We start from the raw sequence: 21,016 nt of genomic DNA, 5'->3' as shown, positions 1-21,016 counted from the left end.
CAGTCCCAGTCCCAGTCCCAGTCCCAGTCCCAGTCCCAGTCCCAGTCCCAGTCCCAGTCCCAGTCCCAGTCCCAGTCCCAGTCCCAGTCCCAGTCCCAGTCCCAGTCCCAGTCCCAGTCCCAGTCCCAGTCCCAGTCCCAGTCCCAGTCCCAGTCCCAGTCCCAGTCCCAGTCCCAGTCCCAGTCCCAGTCCCAATCGTTTGACGATGGGTTGTTTTCTATGCTAGAGATTAACCAATCGATAGAAACATCGCACGGTTATGTTAAAAACATCGAAATAATCGTTTTATCAACTAGCGCACTAAAACATTTCCCTGATAGGTAAACTTATGCTACATTTTTGACAACTTCAAGGATTGCAAAAGTTACGATATGCAGTTTTGTCCATTGGAAACTGCATATTCATATTATGCATTTCTATCAGCACTCTAGCGTGCAGACTGGCCCGCACCAAGGACGCTCTAAGGAGCACCAGAAATGGCCTGAACCTCAGGTAAGGCTTTCTCCAGTTTTGCGAAGTACTGGATATAGCGATGTATAAATCATGTAGGGTAAGTTGCTGCTTCATCGTAATTGCATATTTCCGTCCTATCCAACACAAATTATTAAAAATATCTGGGATTTTTATGACGCACAATGCAAAACTAGTTATTCACTGATATTTTAGTTTGATGACTATCATACGCGATCAATCAAAGTGAGCTGAGATCTATTTAAATGCTTTTCCCATTAAAGAATTCCTAGTTGGCTGCTTTCCTACGTTTTTTCGTGCGACGAAGAAGAAAATGTCGACTAATCGTTTCAATTTCCGTCATTCACAAAATGAAAATAACTCACGCAACGCATTGTCGCTATACTGCAGCTAGGAAAACTTGCATAACCAGCAAAAATTTTGCAGAATAACATCTGTCATGCCATCCTACACAAATACATGCGCGATAGCTTCGTAAACATTATTGTGATTTTTAGTTCGGACGATGAAAAATCTTGATGGACGGATTTTAAAACGGTACGACGAATTTAAGAAATAAAGTCAGTTGCGTAATTTTAAATAAAAGCTTTACTAATCATTTTTTAGTGAATTCACAGTGCACGGATTGGAAGGTAAGTGTGTTTGAGTCAAATCAGCACAAGAACTTTTGAGTATTCATTAAATCCACCTAAGAAATGATGAAAATTAGAGTGGTTTTCCTTACTACGACAGGAATTAGAAATTAACCCTATAACAGTCTAATTCTAAAAACTAGTAAGGCTTGTTCGCGACAAAATCTGGACACCTCAATTTTGCAATAAAACAAATTTGCTAAAAGTTTAATCCATGAAACAATTTTATATCATTTATGTCTGTATCGTTAATAATTATCAAACAAATTAACATTACTTATTTGGTCTGCATGAAAAATTGGCGATCTTTGGAGTTTACCCTTACCATGAGTGCAGACTTGTTGGCAACCAATTTAGCTGCGTTTGTTCAAGATTTTCGAAATTTATCTATAGTTGTTGCTTGTTGTTTGTGCTTGGACAGCTCTCGCTTCACCAAAGCCCAATACCGCTCGATGGGGCGTAACTCTGGACAGTTAAGTGGATTCGCCTCCTTCGGTGCAATATAGACTCCATTAGCATCCACTATGGTCGAAAAAGCAAAAATTCCAGACAAAAATCAATATCTCGAAAACCATTGGCTCTACATATTTCATGTATTCAGAAGATTTTGTTTAGAAAAAAAGACCTATCTTTTGGTATAATTAGTCATTAGGGTGGTCCACTTTTATTCGTTATAAAAATTTTAACTTTTTTATCTTGCGATATAAAGCCATACTTTCTACTACAAAGTTGTAAATAATTTATTTTGCAGAAACTTTGCTGAAGAAATCAAATTTATATCTCATCTGTGTATGGCTATACAACGAATTTTCTAGATTAAGTCAGAGTGGATCAGGAAAAAGCAGTTTTTTTGCTCTAACTTTTTTATTTGAAACCCAATTTGAAAACTATGTTCGGATGAGTTTTAGAGCGTAAAATGATGCATTTTTTAAAACTTCTAGATAGTTGCTATCTATTGTCTGAAGGGAGATATAGAAGTTTTCGATTCAAAATATTATAGTTTTCCACGGCGTCTCACACTTACGTTGGCACATATTTTCGAAAACGGAATGAATGGTCTAAAAGTACGTACCATGATCTACAAAATTCATGTAATGACATTTTTCCACACTTCTCCTGTTCTGAGAAAAACGCATTTGAAAAGTGAGTATTTTTCCATATTCAGCCCGCTGTGATCCAACGGTTCACCAATACCTACGATCCGCAGGGCCTGGGGAAAAGTTGGGTTCGAATTCTGTTATAATTTACTCCCATTATAGCTCGTTTTGTACCATGGGTCCGTAAGCGCTGCTTCAAGGGCCATCCCTTACCTGTTTTTTTTCGTTCTTTTAACAAAAAAGTTAAAATTTTTATAACGAGTAAAAGTGAACCACCCTAATAACTAATTATACCAAAAGATAGGTCTTTTTTTCTAAACAAAATCTTCTGAATACATGAAATATGTAGAGCCAATGGTTTTCGAGATATTGATTTTTGTCTGGAATTTTGGCTTTTTCGACCATAGTGGCATCATACCATTCCAAAACATCTTTGGCGTAGTGACAGGATGCCAAATCAGGCCAAAACAGCGAGGGTACATCATGGCTGTGTAGGAACGGTAACAATCGTTTCTGCAGGCAGTCTTCACGGTATATTTCCTTGTTAACCATTCCCGTAGTGATGTAACTTTTGCTTGCTCGACCACAGCTGCACATGGCCTACCATACTAAATATTTTTTGGGGAACTTGGCTTTCTTCTTTGTCCTAAAATGCTCTGCAACGCCATTCCGTTTCAAGGTAGTGTAAAAAGACTTACCAGGAAGCTGTTTAAAGACTTCTAGGACATACGTTTCATCGTTAAATATTCGTGATGAAGCTTACGAGCGCGTGTTTTGGTCGTCATATTTTGCTTATCATTACGGTTTGGCACAGTCCTCACCTTGAAAGATTTCATGCCTTGTCGTTGCTTAGAAGTGTGCACGAATGTTGGCGACATTTTTATCCAGAATCTGATGGAGGTCCAACATCTGGTTCAGGTCCAGTCTCTGGTCCAAATTTGGTTTGTATTCAGATCTAGTTCCAGAATATTGACCTGACCTTGAATCAAAATCTGATAAAAATGTGGTCCAGAATCAGGGCAAGGTACACAATCAGGTTCAGGCCGAGAATCTGGTCCAAAATTTGAACAACAAAGGTGGTCCAAAACATTGACCAAATACTGGTCCAAATCTGATAAACATGTAGTCAAAAATGTGGTCTACGTCCAGAATTTGGTCCAGGTCCAACATCTGGTTTTGGTTTAGCATGTGGTCAAAGTCTGGCCCAAAATCTGATAAAAAATGTGGTTCCAAATCTAGTTCAGAATTTAGTCCAAATCTGTTCCTAAATTTGTCACAAAATCTTATAACAAACGTGGTCCAGAATTTAGTGCAGGTTCAAAATCTGGTTGGTTGTTTAAAATCTTATAAGAAATAATAAATTTGATTGGATGACTGATTTAAGAAATGAGGGAGTGCTAAATTTGGTCTTCACCAATGGCACCATCACGCCAATGACAATATCACGCTACGTCCAAAATCTGATGCAGCTTCAAGATCTGGATCAGGTCCAGACTGTGGTCCAGGTGCGGAATCTGATCCAAAAACGAGGTCCAAAGTCATATTCCGGGACATTCTAAAGGCCCAGACACAATGCATGCGGATTTTACCACGTTGCGGCAATTTGATAGTTTTTCCATGGGTTTTCTATCTAATTTCCACATCGTAGTAAAATCCGTATGCATTCTGTCTGCACCTTAAGTCTGTTGACGTAATAAATAAATTAGAAATAAGAAATATAAAAATGTCCAGACCAGGTCTAGAATCTGGGTCCAAAATCCAATCTAAAATTTGATCCAAAATCTGGCCAAAAATGTGAATTTAAAATTTGCTCCAAAACCTGATCTAAAACTGTGACCCAAAATCTGCGTCAAGTCTAAAATCTGGCCGGAAAAAAAAATCTGATAAAAAATGTGGTCCAAAATTAGGTATATAACCTGGTTCAGTCCCAGAACCTGGTCCAAAATTTGGAATGAAATCTGGTAAAAAATATGGACCAAAATGAGGTCTACGTTCAGATTTTGGTCCAGGTCCAATATCTGGTTTTGATCTATTGGTCAAAAGTCTGGCCCAAAATCTCACAAAAAATGTGGTCCAAAATCTAGTTCCGAATCTAGCCCAAATCTGTTCCAAAATTTGTTAAAAATCTGATAAAAATAAGGTCCAGAATTTAGTGCAGTTTCAGAATCTGGTCGGTGGTTCAAAATATTTTATTAAAAATAATAAACTTGGAAGGAACACTGATCTAAGAAACGAGGGAGTGCTAAATCGGGTCATCGCCAAGGGCACCACAATGCCACGCTATGGCTCTGATTTTAATTTCCGATATTAAAAAAAAAATGTCCAACTAGCGTATGTTTTATCACGATATACTGATCTGGCCATATTTAAAAACAAGAACACAAACGACTGGGACAAAAAGTAGTCTCACCAATGGCCTCGCGTTAAGCCGGAAAACGTAGGCTACATTATTGCTACCAGGAAATTACCAAAAAAAATTTCCTCAATCCAAAATAAATTTCACCCGAAAAAAAGTTTTCGGCTCCAACGCAGAAAGTGTACTTACCCTTCACATTGATGGCGTTAATCTGCTTGATGTTGATTCCGTGTTCGGAAACAATTTTTTTCGGTTCAATTATTCGGAAGCGCTAAAAATGGCTATAATCGCTTGACTTTGTTTTTTTCATTTTTCCAATATTCATGACTCAAACCTGTATTGAGTAGGGCTGTGATACATTGTGTTTGCTTAAATTGATTGTTTCGAGCAACTTCAACTTTTAAATGAGTACAGAAATATGCACTTGTTTTATTTACACTTGTTTATAACTCAAACTTATAGTGTCTGTTTTCTAGTCTACATTTAATTGATGCTTAAAGATAAACAGTAGAAATTTACACTTTTGATTTTAAACACGATTTTAACTTGTGCTATCCGATTGTAAAAACCTTCAACACACTCATCTGGAATCATTCTCGTTTTGTCATTCGCTGGTGGTAAAAATGAGAAACAAATCATCCTGTCTGGATAGCTAATCTAATACAAACCAACAACTTAACGAATTCCAACAAGTTTTGTTATCCTCTTAACAAATAACATTAAATATGCGTCTACAAGTGTTTTGAGCTACTCCAACAATGACTTAATTGTTTTCTTGATGTGGAACTAAGTAAGCGTATTGATTTATGTGGGTGTTTTTACAGTTATGAAGCTAGGAAAATTTAACCTAACTGTCAGTGTGGAGCTAACTAAGAACTAACTGTCGAACTGAAATGAGGTAGATAAACGTCTATGAAAGTGACTTTGCGCTCCACTAGCAACCCTGTAAATTAACAGATTTAACAAAAAAAAAATCAACGGTTCTCAGCACCGATTTACCCCAACACACTCTACTACAGCCGGTCCCATTCGTTCATCCGGATTTATAGCTAAAAGCTTGGAAATGGAAACTGTAAGCTCGGTGCTTTTTCGTTCTTTTATTCCTGAATTACATTCAAGGTACCACCGTGTGTTGCTATTAATTACGAGAAGGTTAAAAAGGCGAAGCGAAATTAAAATTACTTTTCAATTAACAAATTAAACCATACAAAAGCCGATTCAAATTGACTGTCCGTTAGTATGAACGTCGCTGAATTTTTAACGGAACGAAACATTATGCATTCTTAAGCCAGACATTAGGCCAATATCCCCCGACATTGTGTGACGATGGAAAATGGGTAATGAGTAAAAGTTGGATATTTGTATAATAAACTGCCAGGTTTTTGCCGCTAAGAATACAATTTTGATACCATTTCTGACCAGGAATCCTCCTAATAACTTTTTATCTATATCCACAGTTGACATTCATATCGTAACACGTGAATATTTTAACGTACATTTCTGTGGGAAAATGACATAAAATGACTTTCCCTCCGAATAAATGAAATTGAATAAATTCTGTGGGAAAATGACATAAAACGACTTTCCCTCCGAATAAATGAAATTGGAAAACAACAATCACTTCTCGTTATGTAAAAAGTTTTTACTAAAAACTGCAGCTCTTCGGAGGACAGAAAATAACTATACGAACCGAAATGGCCAGCATGAATGATTGGTATAATTTCCATGGATCGTGTACCTTCCGGAAGAACTGCGAACCTGCGAAAAGTGGTTCAATTTTATTGGGTTTATGCTTGTCGGTGGATAAACTCGTTATCGCATTGTAACATCGATAGGTATTGCTTCGAATCCGGTTGAAATGTCCGTTGCCGTACTCGCGCTAAGTTTGCACTGTAAAGCGAACGGTTTATTGACTGCAATCTAGAAATCCTGCAATTATTTTGATTTGTTTCGTTTTACTTTAGGATGTAAAACGCTCCATTCGAACGATTCACTGCGCTGTATCGTTTACTGACAGGGTAGGGCAGGAAAAATGCGAAAATGTTTAAATATTAAAATTGGGTTAATTTGTGAAATTTTTTACCAGTGCTTAGAAATCTCATATTCAATTAATTCAATACGCCTGAATTCTTTGCTGTTTCTGGTACAAATGAACTGGACTTAGTATTGCCAACTTGAAAGCAACAATTTGAGCGAATCATTTGCGTTAATGTTCGTGTTGCTATCTTCTATATTCATTCATTCTCGATAATTGCGAATGAATTCAAATGTAAATCATTACTTCATTCAGAACTACCGACATAGGCAAAGGAAATTACAGTAAACGTAAAAATTGGTCTGAAGTTTTAATTAATTTCCTTCAGTCAGGTTTTGGCTGATTTTAAAAAGCATACATTTTAAACTGTCTCAAACTTTGAGATCTCAATTATCAATCTAGAGCAATAAAATGACTAGGTTATTCGGGTAATCTTTCAGCACTGAAATTCATAAATGAATTGTTTTGAAGGGTAGAAAACTGAGAAAGACAAACACTGTCAGCAGTTCAGCAATCATGTCCATGGGCTGACAGATAAAAGAATACTAATACCAGGGGTAAAACTGTATGCGCTGAATGCGTTTTATATAACTTATTTCTCTTAACAGTGTATTTGTTTAGTATATAAAATGTGTATAAAATTTGGTTCAGTTACCTAGTCGACCATAATTTGAAAATTTATCTGCAAACAGGGTCGTAAAATATGCTCCGTTCAGAACACACTTTTAGCAACCGGTGGTACCTTTCGTAATTGCTTGGTTGTTAAAACTCGCTCACCCCTCTCAGGTATCGGCAATGATTAAAGCTAGTAAATGTAATCTAATGCAAATTACCCTATACTGTAGCCCCCTGCCAGCTAAAACTTGTGATCACCCTCCGTATTCGAGGATATTTTGAGCATCACCAGCAGCGGTTAGAAACCGGACGTGGCCATCATGATGCCATTGCCGTGCTCCCGGTCCCAGCACGGATGAAACATAGACGAACTGCGCGGTAACGACGATGGCGGTTGCGCCCGTGGCAGCGTATCCCGTGCCGGATAGTACACGATCGGTCCCGGCGAGGGAGCCCTCGTGCTGCGGATCGTAGTCCGCGTGGTTCGTATGCTACCGAACGCACTGTTGCTGATCTTGGTTGTACTGGTGCGGGTCGTACCGACTCGCTGGAATCGACCGGAATTCCGGTTGCTGTTTTCGCCGTTCGAAAATGAGCTGTCTTCGTGCAGGAAACCATCCGGCGATTCACGGCCTAGACGCGACTTACAAAATAACAAAAGAAAAATCCGCTTGAACTTCTCGCCGAAAATCACGTAGATGATGAAATTGACCGACGAGTTGATGGTGACCAGCAGGTTGGACGTTTTGACTAGATAATCGTTAATATCCGAATAGACGGCTTCCATAATGTTGATGATCATGGCCGGAAGGTTGCAGAGTAGAAATACTATAACTACACAGATCAGCATTGTGGCTAGGCCAATTTCACGCTTTTCGGACCGAGACAGTCGTTGTCGTTCACGGTTCGCTTTGCGAACCTGTCGGTAGATCATCGAGTTGAAGAATGATATCGAACTGAACGGTAGCAGATAGATGAACACTGTATACATCCAGTGGACGTAAACTTTTATGTACAGGTCGTGTGTCCGTAGTGCAGACGCACTCACACAGTATGCTCCATCAAATTCCGGATGATTAAAGGACGATACAGAAACCTCCCAGAAACGGGGCATATTATATAATAGTGAAAACAGGATAATTGCTATCACATATATCCGCGCTCGTCCGTAGGTACAGAGAGCTCGCGCCCGGAGCGGATGACACACTGCAACGTATCGCTCAAGGGTTACCGTTAGAGTTAAATAGACGCTTGCGGTTTGAGCTGTCATGGCTATCGGATAGACTACCGGAGATATCACCGGATGTATCACATAGTAGTAGTAGAACAGATATCCTGTGTATGGATAGATCGCTGGTATGCCAAACAATAGCATCGACGTTAGGATCACCACTGTATCACAACGGGCTAAGCCTATCAGCAGGTAATTGATACTCGACCGCATCTGTGGCCTCGACAGAATCACCATCGATAGAATGTTGCCGAGAATTCCCAAAAAGGCGACTATGTTCATCACGACTCCGCTGATCCAGAACTCGAACACCGCAGTCTCCGTGAACCATTCCAGCGCATAGTAGCAGGTCGACCCGTCATGGTAGTCAGTGCCGTTGTGCGACAGATTCGGGAAGTTTGCATTGGCCGATCCATGCAAGATGTATTGTTCATCGATGACAATGCTATAATTGTAATCACTCTGTGTTGAGTTCATTTTCGTTTCAACCTAACCTAATGGTCGCAACCGCATGGCAGAGACCACACTAACAGCCTCATCAAGTAACAATAGTTTTCGATTTAATCCTCAAGCTACTTTCTTTGAGCTTGCTGTATGTCTTATTCTATGCTTTAGTTTTTCGCACAATGCCAACTCGGCGTACGGGCAATAAATTATAATCACTTATGGAGAATCTCTAGTTGGAATGCACCCAGCATTCAAGGATGACAACAACAACGGCAAAACGTCATCTATCTTCTTTGTACAATTCGCTTTCAACGCCTGCTACTGGTGCTGATGGTAGGACATCCGCCGTCTAGCAGTGCACTCAATTTCGTTGCCATCAAGCTGGCAGGGGAAATCCGGACACACTAGACCCGGGTGGATGATTAACCATGGCCAACTGCAACGGACTTGGTTGATGCTGTTGCTGCTGCTGCTGTTCGGTGCTGTTATTGTTCCGGCCACCAGCGTTCGGACTTGCTGACGTTGCTGACACGGAGGATCACAGCACGGGAACTGCATCTTAGTTCCTCGAATCCTCGAGACTCAGTGCCGCTAGTTGGTCCTAGTTGCTGGGTGTGTGCATATTCTGCAAGTAAAACGGAGAAACAGAGGAGAAAGGAAAATTAGTTTCATCGCTGTTACCCACGATGGCTGCCGCGGCAGCGTGATTACATTGATGGAGGATTGGAGAGAGCTTCCAGAGCAGGACTTTTGCAAGGAATCTAGCTACGGACGGCTGGTCGTTATCGGTTTGATGAATATGAAAAATTTCATAAAAAGTAATACACGAGAATGTTAGCCTGTTTACTGGAAATATTGCTCCTTGACGACAGATGAACGATGGCAGTTGTAGAATTGGGTGCAATTGAGCGTAATTTAGAAAATAATTTATAAAATTTATAACAAACAATATCATCAAGTTTATTTATCGCTTATCTTTTTATGTAATAAGGAGTGAAGGTATGTTTGTGAAGAACGAAAACGTTCTACCTATTTTTTTTGTATGCCAGAAGGGCATTGGGTTAAAAGGCCACTGCGACAGTCTTAATGATCGTCTTTTGTGGCAGGTCCCGATTGCTATACACAGTTTTACGGACCGCTCATACCCATTGATGGAGTTGAACGGGATAGTTGTAATCCTGTGCCCCAATTCGGTACTACATGGTTTATAAAGCCAATGACCATTTTGGGATTTGGGCTCCATACCTGATATGGAGTAGGAAGGAAACTTCCTAAGAAGATGTGCCTTGATAATGCAAGAGCTCCGAAATAGCAGAGCAGATGCGCTGAACTTTCAGGTTCAGAGTTACAAAAGCGGCAGGTGTCGGATGATACCTTGCCGATATTCTTTAAATGATAAAGAGCGAGGCTGTGTCCTGTTGGGAGTCCCGTGATTGTGCGTAGTTCACTACGAGTTAAATGGACAATGGAGTAGTTTGTTAGCTACTGCAGGGTTTGGGTAGATAAACTGTTTGGCTTGTCTACAACCCTGTGTTTGATTCCAACGGGATGCTATTTCTAGCTTGTCCCATGTCAGTAGTTCGCCTTTCACGGCGGATGTAACGTCCTACCTAGCTAATAAATTATTTAAAAATTTTAAATTTTTGTCATATAATTTTACCCATCTCATTCAATTTCTGTTCCTTACAAAAATACAATTACCGAAATCAAATATTAAATTCAAATATTATCACTAGTGTGCCCAGACTGAGGCACACTGGGGTACGCGCACCACAAATTTTATGCACTAGCTGATTGCCCGATTTCACTCGGGCCCCTTTGTCATTCAGTCACTTGCACATCTGTTTTTGTAACGAAAACTCTCATAATGCAAGAAACAACCACCTCTTTTTGATTTGAATATGTCTACTCCCTTTGTCAGTTCATCTCACGTTGTACCCCAACCCCTTGTAAATCTGTCTTCTTCTCAGTAATCCCTATAAATCGACACAAAGCCTTTATTGCGTTTTTGAGCCTCCCGTTTTTAATGGCCACCCTATTCCCCCTTTCAGAAATAATACATGTTGTAAAACTGCTATCATTCCTTATGCAATTCCTTATCCTCCTGCTATCCTTATGCAAGAGAAACGCACCCCTTTATCCATTTGAACCTTTCTCTCCACTTGTAAGAGACTGTCTCCCTCTTTAGTAAACCCCCCGATGCACAGTGGGACGGCTTGAAAAATAGGCGGACATCAGCTTTTGCGACGAAACTATTAAGTTTTCTGCATTAGTGTCTTCGCAAAAGTTTCTTGGTTTTTATTGTATTTTTTTGTTAGATAAAAAAAAATTACATTAAGGGGGTGGGTCAATATATAGAGAAATTAACTTTTTTATTTTAGGTCCAAAATAAACAGTCTCTAAGGAAAAGTGGTAGAGGACGTTATTTAAAGAGTATTTGGTGCAGGAAGAAAGTTTCTATCCCTTAAGCGAAAAAAGATATCGAGCTACACAATAACAAACCCCCTTAATATCAGTTTTCCTAATTTTACTTGCTTATTTCCATTTTTACGTAGTTTTGATGTTCAGTAAAGTTTAAGATATAGTAAAAATATAACTTTTTGCTGAAGAGAGCGAAGCTCTAAGCTTATGGGATTTTGAGCTGTTGCAGTTTTCATATGATTTTATAGTCAATTTTAAGGTGATTTATTTCAAAAAGGCGCAAGTATGCGCAACCATCCTCAGCGACTTTAAGTGTTGTGATATAGTGCCTTTCATTTCATATATATGTCACGGTGGAACACGGTGGAACATTTGAGTAAACTACGACTAAAATATCACGTTTTACGACTGAAAAATTACATAAAATAACATAATAGACCAATACAAATGGTATAAAGACGTTTAAAATAAAAATAAATTTAATAATATATGTTTTAAAAATTCAATGATGCTATATTTCTAAATAACTGTTCATTTCTTCATCGTTAGCTTCGGAAGAGTTCACGCAATAACTTCAGTGCTGCTTCACTAAATGGCATTTTCTTCCGTTTTGTGTTCTTACCCACTTTTGAAATTATCGGATCAGATGATAGCATTGAGCGGTTAAATATATCATGATTTGTAGATATACTCTGTGAACATAAGCGTATGCAATTAGGAACAAAATGCAACATATATGATGACTAATATGCACCTTAAACATTTTGAAGCAACAAACGGGAAACGGTATTCTTGACTCCTCCGAAGCTAACGAAATTGACTATAAAATTATATGAAAACTGCAACAGCTCACAATCCCATAAGCTTAGAGCTTCGCTCTCTTCAGCAAAAAGTTGTATTTTTTCTATATCTTAAAATTTACTGAACATCAAAACTACGTAAAAATGGAAATAAGCAAGTAAAATTAGGAAAACTGGTATTAAGGGGGTTTGTTATTGTGCAGCTCAATATCTTTTTTTCCTTAAGGGATAGAAACTTTTTTCCTGCACCAAATATTCTTTAAATAACGTCTTCTACCACTTTTCTTTAGAGACTGTTTATTTTGGACCTAAACTAAAAAAGTTAATTTCTCTATATATTGACCCACCCCCTTAATGTAATTTTTTTTTATCTAACAAAAAAATACAATAAAAACCAAGAAACTTTTGCGAAGACACTAATGCGGAAAACTTAATAGTTTCGCCGCAAAAGCTGATGTCCGCCTATTTTTCAAGCCGTCCCACTGTGCGATGCTGATTCTTTTATGCCAAAAAACATGTGTTTGACAAACGACGTTTGAAGAAGAACAGTCCAAAAGTTCCGGAGCTATGGCGAAGCCTACATTTATACTAACGCTCCTCATCCCTTATGTCAGGGAACATGTGTGCCAAGTTAGATGAAAAACCGTTCAGGCATTTCGGAGTTATGGCCACCCCCTGTTAGTAACCCCGCTCCTTTTTGTCAATCTCCCAGTGCTCATTCTCTTATATCGAAGAACTTGTGTGCCAAGTTTGGTGGACAACGGTCAAGGCGTTCTGAAGTTATAGTGGAACATACAAACATACAAACATACTCACGCTCACTTTCATATATATAGATAACACAGTAATTTCTCAAGGTTCAACTGGGAAGTACGGAGTAGTCGGAGTAGTAGTTAATACCTCGGTATTGTCCAATTTCATCTCTAATTTATGTAGTTCCAATTTTAACTTCCGATTTCAGGTCCAATTTCAAGTGCAATTCAATGTCCGATTTGAAGTCAACTTCTAGACTAGATTCATGTGAATTTGAAGTCTAGTTGAAGTCCAATTTCAATGTCCTATTTTACGTCCAATTCCGAGTCTAATTGAGGTCCAATTTCGAGGTCGATTCAACCACTTAGTTGGTTTCGAGATACGATGCTGGTCTAACAAGCCATTCGTCGTCTATTGGAATCTCGGTTGGACGGTGTTGCTAAATAAAGTCAGTAGGATTGTTGCACTGGCCCCGTAATTGTCTTGTACTCTAATAGCCGGCTGTGAAGTTTGGTGATAAGGAAAGCTCAAACCTTAAAAAGAAGTTTAAGCCCAAGGCTTTGCTTTGCCTGGTGCCCAACTGGATTTTCAATGAGGAACTCCATCGTCGATGTCATCAATGGCTGATAGCAACAGAAATTCATGAACGTAAGTGAAAGTAGATCGGACACAGCAGTACGGATTTAACGTTTGAGTTTTCGTATGTAGAGTGATCCGGTTTGAGAGGCAAATGCTCGTAGTCGTGCAAAGGCATCCCTGGTATTTCTAGTCCGTGTGGCTATATCAGTCTTGGTACCACCATCGGACGTCGGCTGGCTACCAAGATATTGAAAGGCGTCTACCTGCTCAATTTGTTGTCCCGCTACTGTGAAATTGGTGCAATTGTCAGTGTTCACTACCACAGACTAAGTTTTTGCTACATTGACTGTGAGGCCTGCTGCCTGTGAGCGCTCAGAGACGTCATCTAACTTGCTTTGCATATCGCTTCGGCGTTGTGCGAGCAAGACAATGTCGTCGGTTAGGTCGAGGTCTTTTAGCTGCTCCATCGTCAGAGGTTTCCAAGACATTCCTCGATTTCGTCTACTGTCAATTGCACCAACTAGTATCTCATCCATAACGATGCGAGAAACAGAAACGGTGATAAAATGCAGCCCTGTTTCACGTCAGCAGTAACCCTTATGGGGTCGGACAAGGCGCCGTTGTGCAAATCCTTGCTCGAGAACGCCTCGTACTGAGCCTCGATGCGAGGACTGAAAGGGTGTTGTGTGTTGTGTTTCAACATCTAGCGGGTGACGGCAGATATCGTGCGATAGGGTGCGAACGCTTCGCCGACACACGGAGTTACTACAACATGGTGCGGTGTAGGAACCAGAAGCAAGGAGCACTTTCAGACGCTGTTGAATGGAGCGATAAACACGAAGATCAGCAAGAACAGGATAACAATTGTGAGCGATGGTCAAGCTGTGGAGCTCTGGACCAACACAGAAGGAGGTTAAAAAATGATCTGAAAAACGGCAAGGCTGCTTAAGAGGACTGTATCCTGGCTGAACTTATAAAAATGGGGAGCGCGCGGTTGTACGAAGCAATCCATCGGATAATTGTCACTGAGACCGTTAGCTGTGTGCTTCATCGGGGAGTATCAAGTTGGTTTTCCTGAGGGTCGCTCCACGACGGATAGATGTTTATCCTCCGTCAGTTATTAGGCAAGTTCCGGGAGTACAACCTGCAGATTAATCATCTGTTTGTGGATTTAAAGGTGACGTACGAACCAATCTAACGAAATGAGCTGTGGCAGATGATGCTAGAATACGGTTTCCCGACGATACTAGTTACGCTGATTCGTGCGACGCTGGATGGGTCAAAATTATGCGTCAAAATAGCGAATAGCCGTCACTTTCGTGACGTTGGATGAACTGAAACAAAGCGATGCCATCTCTAACCTTCTTTTTAACATTGCCTTGGAGGTACAATACGAAGAGTAAACGTGGAAAGTAACAGGACTATCATCACGAAAACTCACATGCTTCTTTATTTTGTGGATGACGTCGAGATAATCGGAATCAACCGTAGAGCAGTGGAAAAAGCCTTAGGCCTTTCAAATTGAAAGCAGCCGGATTGGGGCTTACCATTAACACCATCAAAACGATTTTCGCCTGCTCGTGATTCATACGCCTCCGCCACTCTCCGCTTTAAATTTGTATTCCGCCAAATATCGTTTACAGCACCTTTCGCTTGACCACGGCAAGGGCGCGCGTATGTCTTTCGTGAGCAGGAAGCAGGACGGCATGTGCCTCTTGATCGTAGCGTTTAGTGAAGAGCAAAGTATGTCCGATTTCCCGCTTGAATGCGCCATTGGATCTCCTTACTAGTGTTTTCCGTTGTCCACTTCACCAGTGATCCGCTGGCGTGCCCAGTGGTGGAGCACCACCACTTCAAATCATTGCTGGCCTTAGGAAAATGAGTATTTTCGGTAGTATTATGTTCAGTATGCTTCTTCACAAGAAACGGGTATATTTGCATCTAAATATTTGAGGTTTTCTAAACCCCAACATGTTTTGTAGAATTAGTGCCCCACCTCTGAGCACGCCAGTGCAGCGATTCCAAATACACGAGCGGATTGCTGGTGACCGCGGACAACATTAGTAAGACAATCCAGCGGCGCATTCAAGCGGGAAATCGAGCCTACTTTGCCCTTCGCTATACGCTATGATCAAGAAGCATACGCTACCGTACGAAGCTGATAATGCACAAATCTTTTATTAGGGCAGTAGTTCTTTATGGACTCGAAAGGTCGCTCACGGAGGATATACGCGCCCTTGCCGTGTCCGAACGAAAGGTGCTGTGGATATTTGGCGGAGTACAAACTGAAAGTGAAGAGTGGTGGAGACGTATGAATCACGAGCTACAGGCATTGTTTGGAGCGAATCCCATCGTACATTTGGCGAAAGTCAGTAGGCTACGGTGGGCCAGACACTTCGTAAGAATGCCGGACGATAGTGCGACGGAAACAGTTATCTTCAACAACCTCACTGGCACCAGGAACAGGGGGCTCAACGTGCAAGATGGCACGATCACGTCGAAAGTGATTTGTGACTTTTGAAACGACGAAATTGGCGACGTGTGGCCAAAGTTCGAATTAAATGGAGGCGACTGCCTGAATCAGCACGAGCTACTAACGTTGACCACGATATATTGTGTCATCCACGTTTATCGTACGCAACTACCGACCAATAAGTTTAATCTAACTAATTTTTCTAACGGGACAACGTAAGTATATCAATAAAAGCAAAGCCTAGGTGCTATATTCCGTTATCGAAACTTGACCTTCTGTTTTTAAACGACAGACTTCGCAGCCAGCTGTGTACCGGACAATTGCAGGGCCAGTTGCTACGATCCTATTGACTCTAATAGCCTCTCCCAGCCGAGATTCGAACATACGACGACTGGCTTATTAGGTCAGCGTCATACCTCGAGGCCAACTGGGAGGCAACTATATCAATAAATATCAATAATAGCGAAACCTTACTGATACTTAGTGATATTATTGCTTACTGATAACTATCAGTAATTAATGATAGTTTTCCCATCCCAAAGTTGTGATGCGTGGGCACGTACCCTATAGGGGGAAGTCGTGGATGCCCGGACAGGCCTCTATGCCCGGACACTAACGATTTATCGAAAACAAGAAATGATAAAGATATTCGGAAAAAATAGAACAATAGTACCTTTAAAGTACTATAATTTCATTCTTTGCTATTTTTATCATTTTTTGTTTTTGAGAAATCGCTAGTGTCCGGACATAGAAGCCTGTCCGGACATACACCATACGACCATCCCCGTACTCACGACATTTCTGCTAAATCTGTCGAATGGTAAAACTTTGGTCCGTAGTTGCACGAGCTCCCTTGAAACCCGCCTGATGATTCCCTACGAAACCTTGTGCTATCGGTGACACCCGGCGTAATAGGATCTGGTAGAGTACCTTGTAGGCGGCGTTTACTGTGATAGTTTCAGCTGTCGAGCCGATCATTCTTTTTGTAGATGGGACTCGTTCTATCTATTCCTCCGGTAGTTTCTCCAGCTCCCATATCTCAATAACCAAGTGTCGAGCCTTCGCCAGCGTTTGTCGGCCACGTTTATAAAGTTCTGCTGGTAAGTGGTCCTTACCGGCGGCTTTGTTGGCCTTCAGCAACTCTGTGTTCTTTGAAGAACTGCGTCCAGCTATCGATCACATCGCGCTTGTTTGTGATCAGATTTCCTCCCTCGTCTTTCCACATGTCAAATTCCGTTGTGTTGTTCTTACGAGCTTGGTTCATCAACTCGTAAAACTAGCGCGTATCATTAGCTCGGAATAGTTGCCTAATTCTTCTCGAAATCTATCCTCTTTCTACCGCTTTTTACTCTACAGAATCGTGAATAGCTCGTTCCTTGCTCGTCGATATTTGGCCAAGTTTTCCCTAGTGGCAATGTTCAGATAACTTTTACAAGCCATTTTTTCCGCTCCACCGCTGGTTTACAAAATTACCTGTTCCCGCCATTCCTCAACTTGGAAACTTGGAAAGCCACTCTCATCAAACTAACCATTTCGCATATTCCGGGGTTCTTCACCTAGTGTGGCGGTACCGGCCTCTCCGAAGACCGAGCGTATTCTGCCCCTTCGAGGGTCGAAGCACCTAACTGCCAGAAGGAAGTGTGTCATCCAGCATTAATCCATGACTACGGAAATTTTCGGAAATTCAGCTCCATTTATATGTTTAAGAATGTGACGCACGCGACACAGAATTATATAGAAAAATAGTTCCCAAATATATATTTTACAATAGAAAATTGAAATTCTCTTAAAATTATTCTAAAATCCGCCTAACATCATGAAATGTTTCGATACTATCCTAGGTTCAGCTCTGCTTGTTTGTTGCCGGATCCCAGACGAAATTATTCCCGCTTGTCAGGATACTGTTTTCGCGTCATTTCGCGCTCGAAAGATATACATATTCTACAGTTCAGCAGTGCTGATTGCACTGTAGTGGAATGAGAATACGGAAATGTGATGATGTTAAAACGTTTTCCACTTTGTTTTTCCTTTCTACTTTCCGTTTTATCGTCACTTTTTTTTCCTCTTCCTCCAAACGGATTTCATGACCGAGGGTCATGAATAAACTATTGCTGCCGTATGTGCCACAGGAATATAATTACCTAGTTTCTTTGAATGTGTTTTGCTTTGAAAAAAGAATGTATCGATAATTAAGAAAACTGACCGGAGTGAGTTTGAACTGGATACCTACAGTCGGTTATGTCTGAATATCCACTTTTAGTCATATTTTAACGTTAAGTAAAATATGATCGGAAGAAAGAAACCGGAAAAAATAATTTCATTTCCGTCGATAATTGGAGTTAATTCTTAAATAATTTGTCTAGGATAAATAAAGCGGTGGGCGTAAATCAATTGTAAATATTAAAAATATTGAATTATTATTTTTCATTCCACTGACTGACCCGACCCGTCTAGTTAAAATGTTGGAAGGGAAAATGCTGTGATTATAAAGAGATGGATTTGAAATTTCAACTGAGTTGAAAACCGTATATTAATTTTGTTAATTACTGAAAATATCTGTACACTTGTTTAAGCACCAAGCTGGATGCAAAAATAAATTAACTTTTTGAAACACTACGTTTTACGGATATGCAATTGGAAAGGACAAATTTGTCCCGAATTTCATCGACAGAAGTGCTTGGTAAATAAGTGGTAACTTAATGATATGCAGCCATGATTACTCAACATTGAATCCAGTTTCCAAAGACCAACAAAATAAAATCCAGCGCTGTAAACAGTTTTAATTTAATACAACATACTTTAATTGATTATATCTGCCAGACTGGCGCAGAAAAGTTACAACAAAGCACTATTTGCTCGGCTCCGTTTGCTACCAACCAACGCCGTTGAATGTAATGAACATTTTGCTAACGGAAGCTAAATATCGCTCTCGTTACGCGAATAGCTCTGCGCCGGATTCAATTAAAATAATCGGATCCGCACTAGGCCCGTTGGGCTTTACGGAATTATGAATGAACCAACTTGGGTGTAAAGAATTGGATTGGCCACATACATTAGCGTAATTGAATGAGATTAGATACCGGGAAGCTTGCTTCCAATATGGGTACAACAAGCATTGACCGGTTTTTTTTCTTCGTGAAAATCGAGACGTGTATATTTGGATTAGTTCACCACGGAACCGCGGAAATGTGGGAACATAAAATATATTTGCACAAAAAACAAGATTTGATTTATTGTAATGGTTACAGGTTTCTTTAATCTGTCTGCAAAGTTTGCAAGTTCTTTGGGGACAGACTGGCAGAACATTGTGGAAGTGACAATCACAATCGGAACGACGCTGCCAAAATCTTCTCCATTATAATAATGGAATCATGCCAACATGTCGGAAAATTGTTTCTTAATTTATGCTATCATAAATTTGACAATTTGACAACATAAAATTACCTGGACTTATTCTAATGTCAACAAACATCTCATTAAAAGCTTGCGATAGTTTTGCTTTTTAAAGAAAGACAACAATAAAATGATGAAAAAAATCATTATATGAGAAATTGACTCTGTTGGCCTTCGTTGTGTTATTCGCGGAGAATTTTTTACATCCTTCGTTGGAAATAGTAGACGGATACATCGCAGCATCTCTTTGGGAATTTTCATTCACCCAGACGCTACATTTCACAGCTGCCACATGGCAGCTGACAGTCCGGAAGTGAACTATCTATCCGGAAGCAGCATATTGTAAATCCAATTGCCGCTCAATACGGTCACGTTCGATACGTCTTTCATCGCAATTTCCTGATCCCATTCTTTGGCTGGAGACAGGCGGAAAAAATCCGCTTCGCAATCGCAGGTAAGGGCCATCATCATCGGAGGAAACGGTGGAAGTAATAGGATCATCGAGATAAGTCGCGAAAGACTTCTGTCGATAACGTAAAAAAGAAGAAAAGTTCCAATATCAAGGTCGGTTGAACCATTACGTGGAATTATTTAATTCTTCTTAAAGAGATAGGCCGGTTCTCAGAACATCGGTTGGTTATATTCGAATTGTACTTTTCAAAACAAACACCGAAAAATGTTTTATCCTTGCCACAGTTCTGTAATACATTATTTTATTACAAAGAAATTTAAATAATCGAAAAATTATTCATGAGCTGTACGCAAGAGTAACAACAATAAGTCATTTCGCATTCATTGGCATGTTTTCTTCGGTAATACCAAGAAAGGCAGTGTAAAATTGTTAAATTTCTCCCCCTGCGACGCCCCCCATTCGGCATTATGTAAATTTATTAAACGGATAACATTCGAGCTTCGCATGCACAGCCCTATGGAAGCTCAAAATAAATGAAATAATAAAGACAGGCGTTTCGTCATTCGGTTTACCACAGAAATTGCACGCAGTTTCACACAGCCAATTATGGAAAATGTATTGAAATTATTGAACTTTGAATCTAACATTTCTCTCTTATCCCGTCGCGGCGCGACGCAATCCGAACGCTCACAGTAGCAATTTAATAATTATATACGGAAAATTCCACCTCCAACCCGCAAGTCGGTCGCTATCTAGCGTCGGGTTTTATCATTCTATTTCGCGAGGTCGAAATTCGGGACGCAAACTGGCATTCGAGCCCGGCGGCGGAAACGGTTCGCACAGCATTTTGCCGCAACAATTAATATTCATGAATGCTTCAACATTGTCATTGAACTTTTCGTTCATTCTGCCAGAACTGACAGAACTGAGACTAATTGAATTTCGATTCATTTCACCTCGTTATTCGGACTGGTTGAGGTTTTTTTGTGCATATTCCCAAACTAACAAACACCATGCACAATCATTTATGCTGCAGGTACGAATTAGTTCCTACATATTTCGAACTGCAAGTTGAAATAACGATGCGGAAGACACATTCAACGGTATTGCTAGCAAATAATTAGTACTTATATAAAAACTAGAAGATGGAAGAGAGAAAACCCATTTGCTCAAGCAAGAAAAGTGCAGTGAACAAGCGTAATAAGACTGCAATAACGGATCACATACTACTTCTTTGGAAAATCAACTGCATAGTCTGGAGGGAAATTAAAACTAAAAAGATAATAGATGACAGTTTCTTT

General features: G+C 40.1%; 1 protein-coding gene across 1 annotated transcript in view; it reads right to left on the bottom strand.

The window, feature by feature from the left end:
- Positions 1-5,055: 5,055 nt before the first annotated feature.
- The window catches only part of LOC128742798 (FMRFamide receptor), a 198,394-nt gene continuing 182,433 nt past the window's right edge, over positions 5,056-21,016 (bottom strand). The window contains exon 3 of the mRNA XM_053839257.1: positions 5,056-9,509. Within this exon, the coding sequence (XP_053695232.1) occupies positions 7,505-8,914 (1,410 nt within the window). The 5' untranslated portion in view covers positions 8,915-9,509 and the 3' untranslated portion in view covers positions 5,056-7,504. The remainder of the gene's footprint in view (positions 9,510-21,016) is intronic.

This window comes from Sabethes cyaneus, chromosome 3 (assembly GCF_943734655.1).
Source record: "Sabethes cyaneus chromosome 3, idSabCyanKW18_F2, whole genome shotgun sequence".
In the NCBI taxonomy this organism is placed as follows: domain Eukaryota; kingdom Metazoa; phylum Arthropoda; class Insecta; order Diptera; family Culicidae; genus Sabethes; species Sabethes cyaneus.
The sequence above is the reverse complement of the archived record's forward strand: the minus strand, read 5'-3'. Positions and strand labels throughout refer to the sequence as shown.